The sequence below is a fragment of the Panulirus ornatus genome, chromosome 23 (assembly GCF_036320965.1).
Source record: "Panulirus ornatus isolate Po-2019 chromosome 23, ASM3632096v1, whole genome shotgun sequence".
NCBI lineage: Eukaryota > Metazoa > Arthropoda > Malacostraca > Decapoda > Palinuridae > Panulirus > Panulirus ornatus.
In genome coordinates, this window is record NC_092246.1 from 9,870,748 (window position 1) to 9,896,508 (window position 25,761).

Here is a 25,761-nt window from a genome sequence, read left to right on the forward strand (position 1 = left end):
GTCAACACGAACACATTCTCTTCAATAATGTAAACAATGGCAGAATACGGTGCTCACATCACAATAACGGCACGGGATCGTCCGTCTATATTCGATGTTGTAGCTCAAGATGGTCTTATGTCAACATTACAGCCAGCAGTAAAGCATATCATGAAGGTAACTTCGAAAAATGAGAGCAGAATCACAATCCACAGTGCTGAAAAGTGGTATCAAAATTAACTTTGCAATTCTTGTTTGAAGTCATAACCTTGCCAACATAAGTGTCGCTGTCAAAATTAGTTTTGAAATTTTTGTTTGAAGTCGTGACCTTGTCAACATATGTGCCACTATAACAGTACACGTTGGCTAAAGCGGTATTATGCTGACATTGGTTTTACTGATTTTGTTGCCTCCTTGTTCAGTACTCTCGAGTCTTAGATCAGCTTTAGATTAAATAAATATAGACTAAGAACAGGAGGACGTAAGAGTCCCGCGGTTGGAAATATAGGAAATGTTGATATATTTCCTGTGCTTCAAAATGATGATTTATAAAACTTATGACTTTCAGTGGATTTAGTTAGATTGAAATTCATATTTTCATCTTTTGGATCCATGTATGTGAATAGATATTTTTAAAAACTTGCCTTTTAAGGAAAAGTTGTTTGCGCAATATTAAAATGGCTTAGAAAATGATATTGACTCACTTCTACGTGACCCACTGTTGCCATTGTGTCGGTCAAATAGCTGTGTGCTTCTGTATGAAATATATATATGTGTATATATATTTAAGAATACAGTTTTCAGTCTAATGAAAATATATCCTTACATATCCTCCCCACACTTAGCCAAAATCACATTGAATTTTTGTGAAAAGTATCATATATTTAGATATATTTATGCAGTCATCCCTTATGGAATTTCCAAGTGGGTATGCAGTTAAATGATTAGGGTTTGAATCAAGATGTTAAGTTGAATTATTAGTTTTAGAACTTTCAGTAATTTTGAGGTTGCCATAGCTGTAGATTTGCTAGATAACATAAAACTATTATTTTTTAAAATTCATATGAGGTCAGAAGGGATTAAGCCATCAGGCCTTTAAATTCACGTTTTTCAGTATGTTGATATTATGAAAATGAAATTGAGCCATGTGTCCCTTTCAGTCCTAATTGCTCCAGCATACTATTTTTGGGAGTCCCAACTATGGATACTGTATGCTCTGAATTTTTCTACCTGCATTTGATAGAAGCATATATAGATCCCATACATTACTTGCAATCCTTAATAGCCCATAGAAAACATCCACAAGAAAGACACTGTTGCCTAGAGAGAACCCTGATGGATGATGTTATATGCTCCCTCAGACTTGCCACCCAGCCTGATATATATTGTAAATATGTGAGCTTTTGTGAGGTTCAGATGCTAACAACAGCCAACTTTGATATCATATTCGGACATATCAGGAGACCCAAAGTAGTGTTAATAGTTATAGTATTTGAGGAAGATACCTTCTAAGCAGAGCAGAGGAGAATGAAATTGAAGGATGATGTAGTGAGTCATTGGGTATGTCATGGCTTTAAATGGCACTAGCACCAGTATTTAAATGCTTTGCATTCTGCTAAGGTTTAAATGTCTATAATTCACTGGCATTAATTGGCTCTGATTGCTTACAAGGCAATGTAAAATTTTGTTATTCAGGTTTTGCTTAGATTCATGAAGCAAATGGAGACAATTTTTTTTATATGATTAGAACTGAAAAGTTTAAGGACATGTAGAATTAAGAATGTTTAATAATTGCTAAATTACATGTAAGTTTTGTAAAAAATGTCTTTAGATTGGAAAAGGACCTTGGTTATTTTTTAATTATTTTGTTTCAGGTGATAGCAGAAAGTAATCCTGAGAAATATGGATGGTGCTTAAAGTACAATGGTGAAATATTTGTGCTGTTTAATCTCATTATACAGCAGCACTATTTATCAAATTATGGTGAGTATATTATTATGCCTATCCTTTCCATTTGCCACATTGAAAGCAGGGGCCATGCAAAAAGATTTCTTGCATGATATGATAGTTATATAGTACATCTTCATGTAATCAACTGTATTTGCATTAATGGAAACCCGTTCTGACAGGCTTCAATGTTTCAGAATTTGGCTTCTAACAGGCTCTTTGGACCAAGTTCAGGATCTGATGGAAAGTTCCATAAAAGTTTGTTACATTGCAAATATAGTCCAGTAAGACAAGGATCTGTCAGACTGTGTTTGGGATGTAATGGAATGATCTGTTAATTTCTGACCTCAGTTTGGGATGTTGTGCTTTAAAACATGCAAGTGCCTATTGTGCATCACCTAGGTACATTTTTTCTCTGTCTGACAGACATACAATGCTCTGTCTGCAAACAAACAGTTTCACACTGATTTACAATAAGTTAATGTTGCTACAAGTTGAGCATCCCTAATCAAAAAATCCAAAATCGGAAATACTCCAGAATCTTAAACTTTTTGATTGGCAACATGGTGTTACAAGTGGAAAATCATTACTGATATTACTGTTATTTCTTATTTTTACTGTTAAGTACTTATGTATTAATTAGCATAGGAAAATGATTGCTTATCAGTGGCATATAAATTCAAAGTCAGGAATGAAGGTGATGCCATAAACTTGACGCACTACATTAGCTCTACCATGATATCCTCAGATTATTACTTTTATCTTTGTTTCATTTAATTCAGATGATACTGTCATTTGATATTTTCATCAGAAATACAATTTTTCCTTAATTTCTAAGTCTTTTCTGAAATATCCATATAATTGTAATGAACTACAGTTCCGGTTGAACTTCATTCTGAGTTTCTCATTCACTCTCTTTTTACTGTTTCTCATCATATAATTTTCTTTTATTTTTGAATCTTTGCGTTTCCTCCTGTGTTCTGTCTTCATCTTTTTTTTACTAAGGCACACATAATATATCATTTTCTGTTATGCATCACTCATTTCCTTAACTTTCAGCTTAACAACAATTGCATATGCATCATTGGAGTTGAAACCAGATTTTTTTTTCCTGCAAATCATTGGTTTTCATTGAATGATTATTGCAAGTTTTCTAACTAAAACTAATTCCTTCCAATATGTGATGTTACAAGAGTTCTGGTAGAAAAGGAATAATGTTGACTCAGCAACTAAAATTATGCACTTCACCATCAATAACAAGGTTTTATCTGTAAAATTATGACTACAGGCTGAGAATCTTGTGGAAAAAGCATTTATAAGCATTTATAATGGGGTTTGTTTTATGGAGAAATGGGTCTTATTATAAGAAATGAGGTTGACTTAGTGAGGGGGTTTCCTCTTAACAGGCAGAACAAAGTGATGTTAAAGGATCTCTAAAAATAAAAAAAAGAGCTTAATTCGAAGGTAAGTAAAAGAGGTATAAGTTTGTGGATTATACCTGGTAAGTTGTATGAGAGAGTGGTGACAGTATAGAGCATCAGATATGGGAGGAATAATGTGGTTTTTGGAGTGGTAGAGGATGTTTGGATCATGTGTTTGCTTTGAAGAGTTTGTTAGAATTAGAGAAACAGAAGGATTTGTATGTAGCATATATGCATTCATAAAAAGCATATGATAGGGTTAATAGAGATTCTTTGTGGAAGGTGGAAAGAAAGCTACTAGAATCAGTGAAGAGTTTTTATTAAGAGTAAGGTGTGTATGCAAGTAGGATGAGTGGTTTTAGATGAAGATGAGTGCGTGACAAGGGTGTGTGATGTCACTGTGGCTGTCTAATTTGTTGATGGATGGAATGGTGAGGGAAGTGAATACAAGGATTTCGGGGAGGGAAGCACGTCTGCTGGCTGTCTGTGGTGGGGGAAGCTTGAGACGTGAGTGGGTTGCTGATCACTGTTGGGATAGTGCTGGTGGTACATTTAAGTGAGGAACTACGTAAGTGGTTTCTGAGTTTTGGGGAGTGTATAAAAGGAGAAAGTTGAGAGTAAATGTGAGTAGATGGGTTACCTGGGGTATGAGTTGGAATGGAGAAGGTTTGGAGGAAGTAAAGTGTTTTAGATACCTCGGAGTGATTTGTTTGGGAATGGAAGGAACTATGGGAGCTGAAGAGAGTCATAGGGTTGATGAGGATGCTGGGTGCAGTGAGGAATGTGTGAAAAGAGAGGTCACTATCTGGGAGAGCAAAAATGTGTGTTTAAAGGTACTTTAGACCCAGCAGTGCTGTATGGATGCAATGCATAAGGAATCTACAGCAATGCTGTATGGATGCAAAGCATAAGGAAACTACAGAGGAGGGGGAAGATGTTGGAAATTATATGTTTAGGGAGAGTTGACTGGGTAAGAAATATTGGACTGACTGCAGAGGAGAGAAATGCAGGTTTTGAAAGTAAAAAATGGTTTTCTTTTCAAGATAGTGTCCTCTACATCTTTTCCTGGTTTTCTTACCTGGCTCTGCCTTCACCTTTAATTCTTTCAAAAAAACTTTCTCACATAATTTTGACCAGTTTTGGGTTGTTGACTTTGACCTGCAAAATGTGTTAGTTGCTAACAGCAGTGACCAAGTGGATCATTGTCATCCCTGTGGCAGGCTCTGGGTGGCTAAGTGAGGGCCCAAAATGAGTGAGCTTCCACTACCAAGTGTGAGTGGTTAGTAGAAGGAAATGAAGGCTGCTGCTTCCTTGCTGGAAATACTGAATGTTGGAAGGTTCTTACCCTGATTATTCTCCAGATATTCAATAGGATGTCTCTCATGCTTCCAGGTCTTTGTGTTGAGAATTCTTTTTCCAGATTTCAAAACCTACATATTTGTGTAGGGCTTAACATTCATGTTTTATACATGTATAGTTTTATGCTTGACCTTATTTTTGTAATTTTTTTGTTAAGATTCTTATTCACTTAGTATGCCAGTTCTGCAGGTGCATCTTTTGCTGAAAATTTCTATGACCTCAAGAGAGTTCATCTGAAGAAAGAGAAAAACTTAAAACCACTGACTTTGAATCATGAAGCATACATGAAGTCAGTATTGGCACTTGTGGCTTTTCCATACTTTCGTAATTTGATGGACAATGTTTTTCAAGATGTTCGGGACAAGGATGCAGATGATAGACTCTCAGATGAGGTGAGATCATGAATAGTTTGTTTATGAAGTGTTACCTGAAAAGATGTTAGTAAAACTGATAGTGCAAGGAATAAGGCAAATATGCTTCACTTTATGTTTTGTTATTAATATAAAAGTAATGATATTCAGTGGATGTGCATCTACTGTGGACAAAGAACTGAAGAAAAAAAAAGGATCTATATTTATTTAGCATTTGTCTGGTATCTTTTAAGCAGCAAACACTGTTGAAAATATTTATCTCACAGCCCACTTTCTCCTTTTGCTATTTTCTACAATCTGGAGAGAAGTAGGCTTTCTGAACTTTAGGGAAAGTTGAATTTTGACCAGTCAAGAGAGATGACACCTGTACCCTCTGTCTATGGGCAGAGGTATTAATTCATTGCTGCGACCAGTGCATGCTCCAATATGTGAGCATGCCTTGTGCCAGGAACCTTTAGAGCCTGTCAGCAACACTTTGGGTTGCCAAGGTGATTTTCCTGATGCCAACAAGTGAGTTCAAGTTTGGCTGATGGTGACTAGACATAGCATCATTTTTTATTGTGTTCTGGCCACTCTCTCCAGTTGACCCAGTGAGCTGCTCCTACTTTTCAGTTGATTGAATGCAATGATACTTCCTTCTTTCCTTCAACAATGAAGCTATGTTGTTTGGGGATGTTACTGCCCTATACTTTATGGGTTGAATATAGAAGGAAAATGTTTTATGAGATTATCTGCTCTTCTTTATGTGTTTACCCCTTTTATGTTAATTCATATCTTACTATGTATCCCTCTTCTTTCTTGCATTACCCTACTTTTCTTTTCATTTTAGGTCTTACCTTATTTACCCTCAGGAGTAGCATTTTTACCTTAGTCAAGGTATCTGACATATTCACATACACTGCTTTAATATGACCATGAGCAAAAGCAGGTGTAAATGCATCAGCTTCATCTGTGGTATTTCGCACATCGTAGAGATATGATAGTGTCAAAGAGAGTTTTGGTAGTCAGTACAATCTGACTAAGAGGGCCAAACATGGTATAGTAAAATAGCTTAGGTATGTGGAAAGGGTAAGTGAATAGAGATTAACTGTGAGGATCTGTGTTGAAAGTGGGGAGAGCATTGGGGAGGGGAGACCAAGGAGATGGAAGGATGAGATAAAGGGGGCTTTATAGTATTAGGGTCAAAACATTCAGAAGGGTAAGAGATGTAAATTGGGTGGAATGAATTAGAGAGATGTGTTTGAAATGGATCAGTTTTCTGTCACTGGGCTGAACTAAGACATAAGAAGAGTGACTGTAATCCTTGGATTAATCCGAGGCACTGGTTTTTGTACATTGTGACATGATAACTAAAAATTGGATGTGTATAGTTGAGGTTATTATTTGTTTTTCCTGACACTACATCTTAAGATTAGGAAAGCAGCTTGATTCCATATTTCAAAATAACATAACTACTAATTTTTTTATCTCATACAGCTCTTTCTTTCCAATTATCTTGCTATCTCTTAGCAATAAAAATTTTGTGCATTTATCCCACCCAGCACTTCCATTTTTTCATAAGAAACCATACAGTGTTGTGCTTACCATGTCTTTAAATCTTTTACTATGTATCTCATTACTTAATTAACAATACAGGAATTACTACTTTGTTTCAGAGATGGAGTAACAAGATGCAGAAGCTGTTTCTGAAGTTATGGCCTGTATTGCATTTCTCCTGGGAGTTCCTTACACTTGTTTTCTATGTCAGGTCAGTTTTTACTTTAAGTAAGGCTGTAATAAAGAGTTGCTGTTTCAAAAAAAAAAAAAAAAGAATATAAGCAAGATTGGGTAAAAACACGAAAAATTATGGAGTTTATATACAATTTTTTTATATACTTGGTCCCCGTTTCTTATGTTTAGTGAGGTGGTGCCAGGAACAAATGAAGAAGGACTGCATATGTTCACATCCATTCTTTAGCTGTTGTGTATAATACACCCAAACCATAGCTCCCTATCCACAACCAGACCTCACAGACCTTTCTTTTATTACCACACCTCTCTCTTACCCTTTCACTCCTTACTTAATCAAACCACCTTACATCAGATATTGTCCTCAAACATTTCATTTCCAATTTCCAACACAAACATCCTCCTCTGCACAACCTTGTTTATAGCCCAATCCTTGCATTCATATCTTTTTTTTTTTTTTTTTTTTTTTTTGACTATTATACCTTCAAAAATAACCTGTTTTGCCCTCCCAGATAACATTCTCTCTTTCCACACATTCTTCTGCACTCCTAGAACCTTTGCCCTCCTCATCCATCCTTTAACTCACTTCTGCTTGGTTCCATTTATTGCCATGTCCACTTCCAAGTACCTTAAACACTTCACTTCAAGTTTTTCCATTCAAACTACACCCCAACTAACCTGCCCCTCATCCCTGCTAAACCTTTTATTCACATTTATTCTCAACTTCCTCCTTTTGCACACTCTTTTAAACTCGTGTCACTACCTTCTCTAAGCATTTTAAACACCTCTTTCACACATGACTGCATCCCTCCTTACATTCATTGCACTTCTGTCTAAGCTTTCAGTTACCTTTCTTTCATACTCTGTGCATTTTTTCTGATTCATCTAGCTTGCCAACACTTTTACCTCTCCATTCTTCCTTATGCCATACCTCTGCTTTTTCCCTGATCCTCATCTCCATAAGAACAGCAAAATGATCAGTCTCTAAGGAATCTTCTCTCAACTCTAGCAACTAGCATGGCCTTTCTCAATATTTCATTCACTGCCACATAATCAATCAAAGCCTTTTGTTCTCCTCTACCATCATTTCTCATCCATGTTTATCTGTGGATCGTCTTGTGCCAAAAACGTTTTTTGTAAGGAATTAACCCCTTTCATCCCTAATAATAATCTTTCTTTTCACACATTCCTCATTGCTCCCAGGTCCTTTGCCCCTTCATCCATCTTATGACTCATCTTAACTCACATGGTTCCGTTCACTGCCATTGTCCACTCTTAGGTACTTAAAACACTTCACTTCCTCCAAGTTTTCAGCTTCACACCCCAAATAAGCTGCCTCATTGCAGTGCTGAACCTAATAACCTTTCTTTTATTCATATTTACTCTCAATTTTTTCCTTTCACATGCCCTTCCAAACTCAGACACCAACTTCCGTGGTTTCTGACTTGAATCTGCCACCATTACTGTCTCATCAGCAAACAACACTGGAATTATGTCCCAGGTCACCCCACCCCCAACAGACTGTATACCTACCCATCTCTCCAAGACCCTATCCACAAACAGATTAAACAGTCATGTTGGCATCACACACCCCTGCCACACACACACTCATGGAACTGCTCATCATCCTCTCTACCAACTTGCACATGTGCCTTACTCTCATGCTAAAACTCCTGCTTTAATAGTTTTCCTTCCACAAAGCTTCTCCATCAACTCTGCCATATACTTTCTCCAGATCCATAAATGTCACATACAAATTCCTCTGTTTCACTAAACTAAGTATTTCTCACACACATATCTTCAAAGCAAACACCTGATCCACTCATCTTTACCACTCATGAAACCACATAGATCATCCCGTCTAACGCTGTGAGCATGCCATCAATCTCGCAATCACCACTTCTCCATACAAATTACCAGGTACATTGATCAGACTTATGCCTCTACAATTCAAAGAGTCACCTTTGCCTTTATACTGTGGCACTTGAATTCAGCTAATCCTTAGGCACCTCACCATGATTCATACATACATTGAAAATCCTAACTAACCAAGAAACAACACAGTTATCTCCTTTCTTAAGAAATTGAACCGAATTGCCATCCACTTCAGAGACCATGCTGCATTTCATCATGTGCATGGCTTTCATCACCTCTTTTTTTATCTTTTTATGAAACCACTTGCCAAGGCTGTTTTACTTTGTGTACCTCCTTGACCCAAACATCCTTCATCTGCTACCCTATCATCAAAAACATTCAACTGTCCTTCAGAGTACTCACTCAGTATCTCCTCTTCACCTCTGCCTGTTACCTCTTACTCATTTGTGCCCTTCAGCAGTGTTCCCATTTGTTCAGTTGCTTTTTTCACAACAGTAACCTCCTTCGAAAACATGTTCTTTTTCTCCTTTAATTTCTGCTATACTTGCTCACCCAGCTCTCATTTGCCCTCCTTTTCAGCTCCTGAACCTTCCTCTTTACTTCTTGCCACTTGCTCTTGTACTTTTCCTAATCACTTGCTTTCCTTTCCATATACACCCATACACTTATCTTTTCTTTTACTAGCATCTTAACTTCATCATCCAACCACTAACTACCCTTTCTCATCTACCCACCTCACACATTTAAATATTAGATTTCCCTAACCCTTTTGTTCTGAATGGAGACAACCCTGTTTAATGAGGAACTTTATCAACAGTTATATGATTATTTAGGAATCATTTAGTAATGAGAATTTTCCATCTCAACTTTGTCAGTCATTGCATTAGATGCGAAAGTAATGTTTGTAATATATCATTCACCCAAGCGAAATGAGAAAACCAGATCTGAGATTTCATTAGTAACAAAAGAGTGTTGGTTTCCCTCCCTTTACAGATATGTAATGAGAAAATGAGACTTTAGAATCCTCTGTTATTGCTGTGTTGCATTTGTTTTGCAAATCGTAATATAGATGATAATGAAATAATTGGAATGAGAGCAGAGAGTGTGTTATCCTTCAGGAATATTGGTAAAACATGCATCATGAGATTTTTTCAACAAATGAATGTAAGTTTCCTTCTCTACAGGTATGTGATAGGAAAGAGTAGATTTCACAGTCCCCTGTTGTTGCTGTGCGGAGTTCGTCTTGCTAACCTGAACAAGGATGATTATGAAATAATTGAAACGAGAGCAGAGAGGCTTTTATCTTTTAGAAATGTCAGGTAAAAGATTCAGTTTTTGTACAAATTGAACTTGTTGAAGTATCAGAACATTCTTTACATCTTCATTTAAAGTGCCTTTCACACCATTACTCATCATAGTTGCTCCCACAGCTTTTTCTAACCTTCTCTAATGCCCTTTTCTGTCTTTGACCCTCTCAGTTGAAGTTTAGAATGTTGTGTGGTTTATATGCTGGAATGTTCCATTCTTGGCCTAAACTCAGAGGTGTTAGAACATTACAATATAGTATGAAAAATCCACATTTTGAGCCAGCCTTCTCATCTGCCATCTATCCCTCAAAGCTGTGTAATATAGTTGGCACTGTATGTGAACACACAAGTAGTAATGCCAGTTATTTGAATGAATGTAAAAAATGTAACTATATATATATGTTTTGGAGGTGTGAGAAAAGTTCTTAGAATACTGCTGTAATCAATTGCCAAGTCATTGTCCTACCTTCTCTCCCTCCAATGACATGGTGCTTTGGGTCTACTGCACAACTGCTCCATTATTTAGTCTTTCAGTGTCATTGGATCAGAGGGGCAGGCTGTGGCCAGGTCAAGACAAAGCTTATATGTGAATATTTTAAGCTAGGCCTCCCCTTTATTTGATTTTTCATTCTTTTGAAAGTCAATTTTCCTTCAGGGTTTATACTGTTTTATATGATACACAGAGTTAGATCATTAGATGCTTTTTTTTTAGGTCAGTGGTAATAACTTACAAGGAAATTTGGCTTGTCCCTCATTTATCTTATATGTTTAAATGCATAATACAATATGTATTAAGGATACAGTACAAATTGGAAAGTACTAATGTCAGCATTAGACTTGCCTTGTGTAGTGTGTTTTATACTTGCTGATCAGTAACAATAGCCTTTAAGGAAACATGGTTTATCAGTCATATGTTTTGTGTTTTATTGGAATGAAAAACAAAAGCCTCGGTTAGACATTTACCTGTCCATAGGGAGAAGTAAGGGAATAGAGAGACATCTAATGCATTAAGAGCAAAGCACATGCTACTGTGCCTTTAATTGTACAGTGTCTCATCCTGTTATGTGTCAAGCAGCACAGTACATGTTTATGTGTATGTCCATACAAAGTCTTTACTAACACATCGAGCAACATGGTATTTGCTAATGTGGCTTTATCTGTAAGGTTTCCTCTACATATTGAGTAGCACTGTGCATGCTAACATACTTCGCTTCTGCAGTCAATGGCCTTTCCCGTTGCATGAAGCTGTTCATCATATGCAAATGATTCTTTGTTTGTATGAAGTATTCTTCTGTAATACATCAAGCAAAATACATGCTGATATGGCCTCTGGACAGTTTTTTTATTTGACATGTCAAAGTAGCATAACCCACACTGAAACTGTATTTGCCTGCACGAGGTACCTTCTGACCTACTGAGTAGGACATGCATTGCTGACTTGTCTTTGCTTGAGCCTGGTTGGTATAGCTGAAAAATTAGACGTAATGGACACATGAGGTGAAGGATAAAAGTTTGTGCTTCACCAATAAGCTGAGGGTTTACAGGTTTCTAATCCCCATAGGTTTGAGATCTCTTTTGTAACTTGTTGGATACTGCCAAGAAGAGAGTTTTTCATATCTTAAAACTCATGTCAACCCCAGATGAAGAATGGCCTATCCTTTCATATACACATATATATACATAAATGCCCATACACACACATACATATCAACATATACGCATGTACATACATTTACATACACATACAAAGACATATACATATATACACATGTGCCTATTCATACTTGCTTGCCTTCATCCATTCCTTGTGCTACCCTGTCCCACAGGAAACAGCGTCACTACCCCCTGCTTCAGCGAGGTAGCGCCAGGAGAACAGACAAAAAAGGCCACATTCATTCCCACTCAGCTCTGGCTGTCATGTGTAATGCACCAAAACCACAGCTCCCTGTTCACATCCAGGCGCCACAGACCTTTCCTCGATTTACTCCAGATGTTTCACATGCCCTGGCTCAGTCCATTGACAGTACGTCAAGACGTATGATAATAAAAAGAGTTTGGCTGAGAGACCAAGAAAGGATGTGCTGAAATTTTAATTTTTTGGACATATGGAGAGAATGAGTGAGGAAAGGTTGACCAAGAGGATATATGAATCAGAAGTGGAGGGAACAAGGAGAACAGGGAGACCAAATTGGAGATGGAAGGATGGAGTGAAAAAGATTCTGAGCAGTCAGGGCATGAACATGCAAGAAGGTGAATGACATGCATTGGGTTGATGTGCTGTTAATGGAATGAGCCAGGCATGTAAAACGTCTTGGGTAAACCATGGAAAGGTCTGTGGGGCCTGAATGTGAATAGGGAGCTGTGGTTTTAGTGCAATACACATGACAGTTCAAGAATGGACGTGAGCAGATGTGGCCTTTCTTCATCTGCTTCCCAGTGCTATCTTGCTAACATGGAAAATGGCGATCAAATATGAAAGAAAAGAAAAACAATACTTATGTAATTCCAGAACCCCTTTTATGGGGCTTCTGCAGCTTTGAGGCTGTGCAGCAATCTGAAGCGAAGAAATGATGGACACCTTTAGAGTGAAAAGTTCCTTGACAAGACTGTCATTGCTTTTGTCAACTGATTGATGCAATAAAAATGTATCAACATAATGTCTTTGAAAATTAAAAGAAAAAAATCATTACAAATGGAGAAGATTGTTTAAAGGGATACTGGGGTTAGTTTGGGAATTGTCAATATGACTAACAAAAACGGATATATGTATTATATGAAAAATAATATCCCTGGGGATTGGGGATGAAGAATACTTCCCACGTATTCCCTGCGTGTTGTAGAAGGCGACTAAAAGGGGAGGGAGTGGGGGGCTGGAAATCCTCCCCTCTCGTTTTTTTTTAATTTTCCAAAAGAAGGAACAGAGTGGGGCCAGGTGAGGATATTTCACAAAGGCTCAGTCCTCTCTTCTTAACGCTACCTCGCTAACGTGGGAAATGGCGAATAGTTTAAAAGAAAAGAAAAGATGAAAAATCAGTACCTTTTTGTAATATAACTATACTGTATTCTTAATATATATTGTTTGCAGGAGCCTCCAGGAGCTTGGACAGTGGGTGATGGAGAGAGTTGGTTCATCCTTGATGAACTCTTTGGAAGTAGGAGCTTTCTTCCTTCAATTTCTTGATTGGTTTTACTCAAGTGGTAACACTCCAAGATCCATCATCACTCAGCCCATTCCTCCACCACCACAGGTTGAACTCTGTACTTCCTTGTTGTAAATTACATGTATTTAGTATTTCCAGTTTACGTATGTATATAGGCATATATAACTTTTTTTTTTACTTTCATACTTGACCACCAGGAACAGACGATGAAAGACCGCATCCATTCATCCATTCTCTAGCTGTCATGTGTAATGCACCAAAACCACAGATACCTATCTACACCAAGCCCCACAGACCTTTCATGGTTTAGCTCAGACACTTCATATGCCCTGGTTCAGTCCAGTGACAGCAAGTCAACTCCAATGTATCACATTGTTCCAGTTCACTCTAACCCATGCATTCCTTTCTTCTTCCTGCATGTTCAGGCCCCAATCACTCAAAATCTTTTAAACTCTATCCTGCCATCACCAGTTCGGTCTCTGTGTTCTTGTTTCCTCCACTTCTGGCACATACATCCTCTTTGTCAAACATTCCTCACTCATTCTCTTCATATGTCCAAACCATTTTAGCACAACCTCTTCAGCTCTCACAACCACACTTTTTATAACCATATCTCTCTCTTACCCTTTCATTACTTAATCAAACCACCTCACACCACATATTGTCCTCAAACATTTCGTTTCCAATATGTCTACCTTCCTCTACACAGCCTTATATATAGCCAGTGCCTTGCATCCGTAAAATATTTTTGGGACCACTATACCTTCAGACATACACATTTTTGCCCTCCCATATAATGGTCTCTCTTTCCACACATTTTTCAGTACTTACAGATTTTTTGCCTCCCTTACCCACCCTATGACTCACTTCCATTTCCATGGTTCCATTCATTGCCCTGTCCACTCTCAGGTATCTAAAACAATTCACTTTTTCCAAGTTTTCTCCATTTATACTCACATCCCAACTTGTATATGTGGAAACAGAACATGAAAAATTATATGAAAAAGTGATCATGTAGTCTCTGATTTTAACTGTGGTAGAAGAGGATGCAAGAGGGATAAAAGTGGGCACAGGATCTAAGAAGGAAATACTGCAGAGGCAACTTTGCCAAGCTATCAAGTTTGTCGATGGTATGTGGTAAGTAATAAAGAAACAATACAACTCGATAGTTTCCTTTTTTTTTTATTTCAGGGTATAGGGAAGAAAGACTACTAAATATGTATCTTCTGCACATTGTAGAAGGTTACTAAGAGAGGGAAGGTAGTGAATGGCGACATCCTCCCCTTCAATATTTTTCATTTCCCAAGGGAGGAACATACGAGAAAACTGAGTATGGATTTTTCCTCTAAAGCTCATTTGTCTGTTCCTGATGCTATCTTGCTAAAGTATGAAACAGCAAACGAGTGTGGAAAATATATACCCCATCTGTTTGTCTAGGGAGGTGAATGCAAAAGTTTTGGAAAGAGTAGCAAGTATGCAGTCTGTTGTGTATGAGAGAGCTTGGGAAGTGAGTCAGTTGTTGTTCGCTGATGATACAGCGCTGGTGGCTGATTTGGGTGAGAAACTGCAGAAGCTTGTGACTGATTTGGTAAAGTGTGTCAGAGAAGAAAGATGAGAGTAAATGTAAATAAGAGCAAGGTTATCAGGTACAGTAGGGTTGAGGGACAAGTCAATTGGGAGGTAAGTTTGGAGAAAAACTGGAGGAAGTGAAGTGTTTTAGATATCTGGGAGTGGATTTGGCAGTGGATGGAACCATGGAAGCGGAAGTGAATCACAGGGTGGGGGAGGGGGCGAAAGTTCTGGGAGCGTTGAAAAATGAATGGAAGTCAAGAAAGTTATCTTGGATAGCAAAAATGGGTATGTTTGAAGGATTAGTGGTTCCAACAATATGATTGCAAGGCGTGGGCTACAGATAGAGTTGTGTGGAGGAGGGTGGATGTGCTGGAAATGAGATATTTGAGGACAATATGTGGTGTGAGGTGATTTGATCGAGTAATAAATAATAGGGTAAGAGAGAAGTGTGGTAATAAAAAGTGTGGTTGAGAAAGCAGAGGAGGGTGTTTTGAAATGGTTTGGTCACATGGAGAGAATGAGTGAGGAAAGGTTGACAAAGAGGATATATGTGTCAGAAGTGGAGGGAACGAGGAGAAGTTGAAGACCAAATTGGAGGTGGAAAGATGGAGTGAAAAAGATTTTGAGTGATTGGGGCCTGAACATGCAGGAGAGTGAAAGGCGTGCAAGGAATAGAGTGAATTGGAACGATGTGGTATACCAGGGTCAACGTGCTGTTAATGGATTGAACCAGGGCATGTTAAGCGTCAGGTAAACCACGGAAAGTTTTGCAGGGCCTGGATGTGGAGAGGGAGCTGTGGTTTCGGTGCATTATACATGACAGCTAGAGACTGAGTGTGAATGAATGTGGCCTTTGTTGTCTTTTCCTAGCGCTACCTCGCGCACATGCGGGGTAGGGGGTTGTCATTTCATGTGTGGTGGGGTGGCGACGGGAATGAATAAGGACAGACAGTATGAATTATGTACGTGTGTATATATGTATATGTCTGTGTGTGTGTGTATATATGTATACGTTGAGATGTATAGGTATGTATGTGTGTGTGTGTGGACGTGTATGTATATATATATGTGTATGTGGGTGGGTTGGGTCATTCTTTCGTCTGTTTCCTTGCACTACCTTGCTAACGCGGGAGACAGTGACAAAATATAATATAAATTTATTTTTTTTTTTTTCATTTTGCTTTTATTTATTCATATGTAGATCTTATTTATATTTCTTTATTTTGCTTTGTTGTTGTCTCCCGCATTAGCATATATATTCTGGCATATATATGTATGCATTTTTGCCATAACAGAAATAACCTATTTCTAGTATTTTTGAAGACCAAAAAGGTTTCTGGCAGTAATGTGATGCATACATACACTTCATGCCTGAGTAAGTTACCCAGGGATATGCTAGTGAACACATATGTTTGCACATACATACCTACAGCAGTTATATTTATACTGTTTTTCTTTTGGTGGAATTTTCTATTTTTAATTTATAAGCCTGTGTAGTAGATATTACACAAATTATTTCAGATTGCAGGGATACAGAGAGTAAGTGGGCTGAAGACTGAAGACTGTCCAATATGCTTCAAAACTAGAAAACAAGATACAGTGCTGTCTGTTTCAGGGTAAGTTAATGGATCCAGTGGATACACTGAGTTTTCCATCATTCGTATGTATGTTGATTTTTGCCCCGGCTTATGAAAGATGAATTTGACATAGCAGGACTCTTATATTAGCACTGTGAATATAAGCATTATTTTTTTCATACTTGATCGCTGTGTCCTGCAGTATTGAGGTAGTGCCAGGAAACAGGCAAAGAAATAAACATATAATACACATATATATACAGATACGCACATATACATATATATACATACAAATATGTACATGTACATATTCATACTTGTTTGCCTTTATCCATTCCCGACACCACCCTGCTCCACAGGAAACATCACAAATGCATGTAAGAAAAGAAAAAAGATAACATATACATTCTCTTCTCCCCTGTATCCAATAGTCATCCCCTCCATCAGCAAGATACCAGCAGAAAATAGACAAAGAAAGGCCACATCCACTTACATCCATACATGAGCTGTCATGTGTAATGCACTGAAACCACAACCCCCTATCCTCATCCTTGCCCCACAGACCTTTCCATCGTTTACCCCAGACATTTCTCATTATTCCATTTACTATTAGATATCTTACTATGTGTTTTTATCTACTTTTTCTATAAAGAACCTTTTGAAAAATGAAAGCATTTATATTTGATTTATGAACACATCAGAGTTCTGACTCCCCTGACTTGGGTAATATGGTCTTTTTGCCTCCACTCTGAAGACCTTAGACCCTCCTTTCATCACATGATAGGCCAATGTAAAGTGAGCACCTCCATTTTCTCAGGACTAAGTAGGGTTCTTAAGGCACAACTGAATGTGTGAGTTGTCATTTGGATCCACTCCAATCGACAAAGAAAAGGAAGAGAAAATAGAGAAAGCAAAGGGTTAGGTAAGCTGGTTGTAAATCTGATGGATTGCTTGCAAGCCTCCTTTGCAGAGAAGAAATTTTTTCATTCTTCAAAACTCTGTTTCTGGCAGGATACATCTTATTACCACAGTTAATGAGAACATAACTTCATAGGAGGAGGGATTCTCTTATTTTTCATTTAAGAGGCTGAAGCTGATGTAGCATTGTCTAAAGCATCCACTTGCCATTCAGGAGGCTGAAGTTGATGTATAATGGCCCAAAGCAACCACTTGCCACACTCGGTATGTCTCTCATGTCTGACAAAGATGGGTACTGAACTCCATAGGTCTTTAATTTCTGTGTATTCTGAGGAGGAGTATCTCAGGCTTTCTTACATTGTGGGTTTTCACAACTGAAGTAGGCTGTGTAATATCATTTTCTTAACTCTTCCTGTTACATTCTTTGTACCCACTGGTGAAGTGCTAGGTGATACTGAGTGTGCTCCCTTGTTAGTCTTTTGTTAACTCAAAATGCCTCACTGGACAGGTGTTGATGAAAACCTTCCTACTTCCATTTTGATGTCTACCAACAAAAGTTTTATTATCAGTAAAGATCTGTGGGTATAACTAGTATTACATTCAAGTTCTGGTAAACGCAGGTTGGTGTTATGCCTTGAATAACTTGTTTCAAAAGGTAAAAAGGCATTCCTCAGGAAAGTGAAGTTTTTTCATCTGAATGTAATAACTCCATGGTATATGAGTATACCATTCCTTCCAAGAGTTTCCTTGTTGTCTTATGCTGTGCCACTGCCAAGAAAAGATTCATAATCAAATCTTTATTTTGCAGTCTTTATGTTTGGATTTTCTCAAACAAGTGTTTAGAAGAAAGCATGGAGAATGTTTTGTGATGATCTTTTTCGTTTGTCGATGCTTCCACATAGAGATAAGTCTGTAAGGAAGACCAAAATTTTGTTGTTTTGAATCAGAATTACTATTAATAACTGACTCACTGTATTTGGGGATTTTTTTCAGCCCTTTTCATGACAAGAATAAAGCCAGCAAGACATTAGTCTCAATGCCTGCTAGAGTTATTTTGTGTGGGATTTGTAGGTAATGTTTCTAGCCCATTTGAAGTAGACTATTGTGATCCTATTTTCTAAGGCAACCTATGGCTTTGTTTCAGCGTAGGTGGGAGTTTTAAAAAGTCCCTTATCATTTCCAATATGTTTGTTTTATTAAAGCATTGTACTCAGGAAAGAGCCAAACATTTTCATGCAATTTATAGATGAAAAACCTTTTGTTGAAATTTGGTTAATGATAATCCTGTTATGATACAGTTTTGGAAATAATTCCCTTTGGGACTATATTCTCTGCATCCAAAGATAATGCAGAATTTCATTAGGCTTATGGAGGATTACATTGGTGAACATATGCTTGATCTTCCATGTCTCTTGATGCCTTTTTCAATGAGGAAACATTTCATGTTGAATCAAGATGTTGTTACCCTGTTAATAATTTGGGCCAACTGTATAAATCCATCATATAGGGAAAGTTGCTTATACTATGACTTTCTTAAAGAATCACTCATTAGATAAATCAGGAAGAGAAGTCTTACGGCTTTTGTCAAACACTTTTATTGGACAATACTTCTGCTTAGATCTGCTCATCCTATCCCATGTAGTCATGGGTACATCACCTTCAGATGCCATTCTGTCATTAAGTGTAAGATTTTTTCATATAAGTATGCTCACTTATGCTCATAGTGCTTAGTTTAAATATGGCAAGTGTTGCCATGAGAAGCTGTGTCTGTAATGGAGACAGAGCTGTGTGAGCATAAATTATTTTTACATTGCTTTATTTCTGTCTTTCCTTATTGAAGAACCACTCTTGAGTCTTGACAGTAACAGGCCTGAGGCCTAAGCTCCAGTGGGTGATTCATGTTCTTAGTTGGAAGGCACCATGTGCATTCTGCATAAGTGACACGTTAAATCTGGGTGAGTTAATGTGTAGTTTATGGGTCTCTGTGAACAAGCCAGTGTCTTAGAAACTGTAATGGTTAAAGGATAAAATCTTGGTGTATACACCCTAGTTCGGGGATCAAATTCCATATGAACTTGTGTTCTCTCTATGATAATTCAGAATTTGTAGGGTAACACTGACCAGATTTAAATAAGGGTGTTGGTTGTAAGAGATAGATTGTCACATTGTAATTCTGTGTAACTTGAAAAGAATTAGAAACTTTCAAACAATTATAGGTGCATGGGAGGGATGATTAGTCAAGGGAAAGCTGAAGTTGAGAAAAAGCATAACAAAGGAGAATAAATGTAGGTGCACCTAGAACTCTCATCAATATGAAGAATTTTAGTGTATTTGAGAAGCATCCATAATTGAGTTCCAGCTCTAATGTATCGATAGGACATAATATTATAATCGGTATAGGTCAAAAGTAAGAACAAAAGAAGTTAAAAAATTATGCCAAGTAGTTGGAACTGGAATTAGAAAGAAAACAAAGGCTTTAGACTGGGATATAAAGGAACTGGAAGAACCTATGCCTGGATGATAACATATTATGACTGTGTAGAATGCAGGAAAGGTGATATGTTGGTGAAGAGGTGAAGGTAGTTACGTAGATTTTGAAAGAACTGGTGAGATGTAGTGTGGAAGTGTTTAGAGCAAGAGGTGTTTCAGATAGATATATCAAAGGAATAATTTTTTTTCATATTGTGTAGTAATTATTTTTTGGTCCAAGAGTGAGAATATGAATGAAGAAAGCAGTGTCACTTAACATATCACCATAGTCCAAAGTGAAAAATTAAGGTGTAGTTAACATTATAAATGTGAAAGCTTGTTGTATCACAGTTGACAGAGGGTGATGTAGTAGTGAACTGAGACTCTGAAGGCACTTGGTACACAACAGGTAAATAGAGTTAAAGATGACAGAGTAATTTTCATGCATGATTTAGTTACAGAGTTTGTAATTTCATCTTTACAGGTATGTGTTCTGCTACAGCTGCATCTTACCATATGTGAGGCGTGAAGAAAAGTGCCCTGTAATGGGATACCCAGCATCTACCTCTCAGCTCATAAGAATATACCAGGAAATATAGATGATTATATTAATACTTGCATCATTCTTGTATTTATATCTTTTGTATGAAAGTACATGATCCCTGTGATTCATGATACAATAATTTATATAGGGTCCAGGTCTTGCGTCAGTACAACATTGATGGGATCACCACACCATCAAAGATACCGATCTTTACCCTTGAAGACTGTTTCCTCTTTCACTCATCCCATCCTAGTGGTCCACTTCTGCTTCCATTTGTTGATTTATCCACTCCCTTGTATCAATATAACTCCACTTCCTCCAAGTTCTCTTCTTTCACACACATTCTATATAACCTGTTTCACTGGTGTATCTTATAAAGTGTCTGCTATATCTAGTATGCAATCTTTGTTTAGTTGGTTTTGAAAATAAAGATAAATAATTGTAATTAGAAGCTGCATATGTTATCTTCATGGGTATCAAATGACTCTGAGGCACACTGGTGATAATTCTGGGTTATGAGCTAATAAAGTTAACTAATCCTGGGTGGTTTAGTAAATATTACCAATATAATGAATAAACAAACTGTCATAGTTTAGATTCTAGATTAGTTTTTAAAGAGTCTAATTAGATCAAAGTTTGGTGTATCAAAATGTTTATGTTTCTTGCTAAAATTATGGAGCCAAGAAGTAATTTAGTCTCTTGAATGACATCCCGTAGCTTTGTTGGGTCATAGGTAGCTGCCTAGTTTACCCTATTTCTATTGCCACCTCTGCTCAGATATGGAAGTAATTGAAGTCAGTTGTCAAAATAGGTTCTGACTCAGTATTTGCAAGTGCCAATTATGCATGTCTGACAAGAGCGCTTTCACACCTTATGGTGATGTACTTCCAACATATTCAATCAATTATGAGCTTACAGGAATGTCCAGATCCTCTAAATACATTCCAAAACACCTTAAAAAAAGACAAAAATGCTACACATCAGCCATTAAGTCAAATACCCCTGTACGATACTTAAAATCAATAATGATCCACTGCTTCTGAGAAAAAAAAGTTGATGTAATGTAGAGAAAATCTTATAGTGACTACTTGAAATTATCAAACTTTGTACTATACTATATAGATGCTTTTCAGAAGCACTGTTATTAGTGTGTAGTATATTATGCTTCATCTCTCATATAATATGCTTCATATGATCTCTTCCTCACCAATGTCCTTCACAATTATTGAAGGGCATACAAATATGTTGAATATAACATTTACCTTGATCATGAGGCAGTAAATATCACATTTTATTTATGTACCAAAAGATCTTCCATAATTACATCAGATTAGATATGTTGGAACACATGGAGTAAATAGAAGTCAGAGATACTACAGAAATCAAATATGCATGAAGTGAACAGCAGGCGGACCACCAAGTTGGATAAAGTATGAATTGAAATCTTGCTTTTTCAAACATACAATTAAGAAAATATATCTTATACACATACATGCATGCAAATGCCATTAATTATAACACAATGTTAAGAGTAGGTAACATTTTCTAAAGCTAAACTGTAATGGCTTTAAACAGCAAAATATAAAATAACATGGTTTAAACTATATATGAATTACAGCTTAGCATCTTTGACACAGTTGGTCAAAGCAGAAACAAGGGGTTGCTGGCGAGCAGCTAAAAGTCCAGTGTCAGGTGCTGATTCCCAGATTATTTTCTGAAGTTGTTTGAACATTGGGTGTGAAGAGCCTCCAGCTAAACCAAGGATGACAGATTCACTTGTTGTCAGAAAAGCTCCACTATCCCGAACCCTTTCAAAGGAATACATCCTGTAGAAGGATGCAAAAGTTATTTTGCATTTTACACCTATTCATCTATCTTCTTTCATATATATTTGCTGTTTTCTGTAAGAGCAAGATAACATCCAGAACAGATGATCAAGCCTTAGAAAAAAATCCTTACTTGGCTAAGATCTTCCTCTGTTCCTTCTCTTATAAAGTCCTTCAGACATGGAGTATTTTCCACTACTCTCAGTCACCGTTTATGACATGCAGGAGGTATGTGGGCAGTATTCCTCCTCCCCTATCCACAGGGATAATTCATCTAGCATAACATACAAAGAAAGTCGGCATCCACTCTCATCCATTTCCAAGCTGCCATGTGTAATGTACTGAAACCACAGCTCCCTATCTACAATCACAAACCCTTACATGGTTTACCCTGGACACTTCACATGCTGTTTCACTCCAGTGACAGCATGTCAACCCTTTTATTCCACATTATTCCATAACTATCCTGAGCATGCCTTTCACCCTCCTGCATGTCCAGGCCCCGATTACTCAAAATTTTTTTCACTCCATCCTTCCATATCCAATTTGGTCTATCCATTCTCCTTGTTCCCTCCACTTCTGGAAATAAAATGTTTAAGGACAATATGTGGTGTGGGAGGTTTGATTGAGAAAGTACTGAAAAGGTAAGAAAAAGATGCAGTAATAAAAAGTGTGTGGTTGAGAGAGCAGAAGTAGTTGTGCTGAAATTATTTGGATATACGGAGAATGTGTGAAGAAAGGCTAACAAAGAGGATATAAGAGTCAGGAGTGGAGGGAACAAGGAGACTAAATTGGAGATGGAAGGCTGGAGTGAAAAAGATTTTGAGCAATCGGGACCTTGAACATGTAGGAAGGAGAAAGGTGGATATGGGACAGAGTGAATTGGAATGATGTGGTATAATGGGGTCAATGTGCTGTCAGTGGACTGGACCATGTCATGTGATGTGTCTGGGGTAAACAATGGAAAGGCCTGTGGGATCTGCTTTTAAACAGGGAGCTGTGGTTTCGGTGAATTACAAATGACAACTAGAGAATGGATGCAAGTGGATTCAACCTTTCTTTGTCTGTTCCTGGTGCTACCTCGATAATGTGGGAAACTGCGATGAATTACTTGGATGTGAACGTGCTGAGAGGGGCAGCTGATGGGATGTCTGATCATTACTGGGTGGAGGCGTAGGGGTTTTGCAAAAGAGGAAATGATATGAGTGAGAAGAGGAAAGTGAAGTGAGTGAGCCTTGAAGAAAGGGATACCAGGAGATTTGAGTGTTGAATAACAAAAGGTGGGAGAAAATGAAGCCAGGGGAGTGAATGAGGAATGGGAGATATTTAGGGAAGTGGTGCTGGCATTTGTAAGAGAAGTGTGTGGTATGCAGAAGGTGGGAGAAGGGCAGGTAAGAAAGGGTAGTCAGTGGTGGGATGACAAAATAAAGTTGCCAGTGAAAGAGAGGTGTTGGGGAAGTACTTACAGTGAAAGAGTGCGAGTGATTTGGAGACATAAGTGGCAGGATGTCAAGAGGAAGGTGTATGGACTAAAAAAGCAGGCAAGTGAAAGGTGGGGTAAGCAAGTATTAAATAGCAAACTTCAGGGAGCATAAGAAAATAATTTGGAAAGAGGTTAATACTGGGAGAAAAAGAACAAATGGGGAACCTTGGTGAAGGGTGCACATGGGGAAGTGGTAAGAGCAACTGATGAGGTGGAGAAGTGATGGAGCAAGTACTATGAAAGGCTGTTGAGTGTTTGATGATAGGATGATTCTTAAAGAAAAAAATATTTTTCTGTACCTCTGAAAAAAAAAAAAAGTTTTTGCACACTGGGAGGGGGAATTAATTGCACACCAAAAGGGTTAATGATGTAACATGAATACAATATGTTAGAGTCAAAAGAAAAGTACAATATAATAATAATTTGAGTACTTGTACAGTAGCTAATAATTTATCCAAACCTGTCAATCATAGAACGTGAAGAGCAAGCATCAACCACCACATGTACATCTAAACCACTCTCTAGAAGGTCTAGCGTTGTTTGTTGAACACATACGTGAGCTTCAATGCCACAAAGCACTATTGATTTGATCTGTAACAAAAGATTTATAGTAAATTTTTTTTGCTTTTGAAAATTTCTGTGTATTCAATATCATTCCTTTATATGTCAGCTTGAGTCATGCTTGTACCTACACTTGTACATAATACAAAAACTTTTGTCAATATCCTTAATGGCTTTCATTTAAGCTATCCCTCTTCTACAGGTATTACTCCCAAAACCTGGGTGCTTGTATGCCCCCACCACTAGCTACACTACACAACACTAAAAAAGCTGCTGCATGAAATGGTTATTGTGTGGCCATTGGCACCTTGAGGGTGGGCCATTTTGATATCCATTTCATTCCCTACACTTCCAAGCTTTGGAGCTCTCTACCCTCTAATGTCTTTTCCAATAACTATGACCTAGCACATTTTAAAGGGCAGGTTTTTCACTTCCTCCAAAATTCTTTAATATTTTCCTATGTTTTTATCCCCCCTTTCACTGACCTCTCTGTATTTCAATTAAGTCCCAGCCTTGATGTGAACTTTTTTCCAAGGCTGGAGCCTCCAACATAAACAAAAGTGTACCCTGCATGTATTATATAATTCAATAGCAAAGACAAATCCCTCAGCAAACATTTATGGTACTAAGCATCATATCTTTGGGCCAGAAACTCATCAGCAGAAATGAAAATATATAAAATTCTGCCTTCTGGTCTAACACAATAAGAAATAAAACAATAAGACTTTGAAGAGAATAAAGATACCCTCCAGCAGGCAATAATATGCTACTTAAAGATCAAACTACATATTTATGAGATGAAGCTTAATACTAATAAACTTTACCTTCATTCAGTCTTTTTCTGGAAAAACACCCCCCAATGTATATTTCAAGAGCTCACTCGACCGAAAAGAATTATGAACATAAATAATCTTTTAAGAGACAGCTGGATATCCAACATTAATGGCAGAGCCTTAATGGATGTGAATGCATAGAGGTGGTGAAAGTCGAGATGATGGTTATACTTGATGACATGATAAGTGAAAAAGTTAGAAGCAATTATTAAAGTTTGGAAGTTCACGTTTCACTTTCATACACTGGTCGAGGATATGTATAAATAATCTGAGACTGCATATAACTGATATACTCCATGGAACTGAGACTGAAGTTAATAATTAGAGAGTAACTGATATACTCCATGAACCTGAGATTGGAGTTAATAATTACAGAGACAGAAAAATGATGTTACAATAATAAGAAATGATGTCATCGAAGTGAGGGAGATAGGACCAAACAATTCTGTACTCTAGCTCTATGACTCCTTTCTTCATTTCATGAGGTCGAGTCCCTGATATCTGACCTTCCTGCCAAAGAAGCAGAAATTACTCCTACCAAAAGAATTGCAATTAAAGCTATTGAGAGATTTTAACTCCACTCTGGTGATGTTGAAAAGTTCATTCCTTGCATGACTTCACAGTTTGCTTACTATACTATCCTGTATCATATGAAACATACATATGAATATGTGTATGATATACACTCAGAAACAACTATAAAAATGGATAAATAACAGAAATGTAGAGGTGAATTACATAAGATCAGGTAACAAAAAATTCTTGGAGTCATGCAAAATACAAAGAGGTTACATGAGTGTTACGATGTGCTGATAACAAGGAAAGAGCAG

The 25,761-nt window shown here is 37.5% G+C and overlaps 2 protein-coding genes across 2 annotated transcripts in view; one reads left to right on the forward strand and one right to left on the reverse strand.

Annotated features, from left to right (window-relative positions):
- Pex12 (peroxin 12) lies at nt 1-24,263 on the forward strand. Its single transcript, XM_071676609.1, has 8 exons — nt 1-156; nt 1,854-1,962; nt 4,896-5,098; nt 6,733-6,824; nt 9,865-9,999; nt 13,073-13,235; nt 16,242-16,336; nt 20,169-24,263. Exons 1-8 carry the CDS (start codon nt 37-39, stop codon nt 20,281-20,283), a joined length of 1,032 nt encoding a protein of 343 aa, XP_071532710.1. The 5' UTR covers nt 1-36; the 3' UTR covers nt 20,284-24,263.
- LOC139756806 (isochorismatase domain-containing protein 2-like) overlaps nt 21,479-25,761 on the reverse strand; it is a 12,561-nt gene continuing 8,278 nt past the window's right edge. Inside the window, exons 3-4 of the mRNA XM_071676611.1 lie at nt 23,998-24,128; nt 21,479-22,054 (exon numbers count right to left, since the gene is read on the reverse strand). Coding sequence (XP_071532712.1) covers nt 21,841-22,054; nt 23,998-24,128 — 345 coding nt within the window. The 3' untranslated portion in view covers nt 21,479-21,840. The remainder of the gene's footprint in view (nt 22,055-23,997; nt 24,129-25,761) is intronic.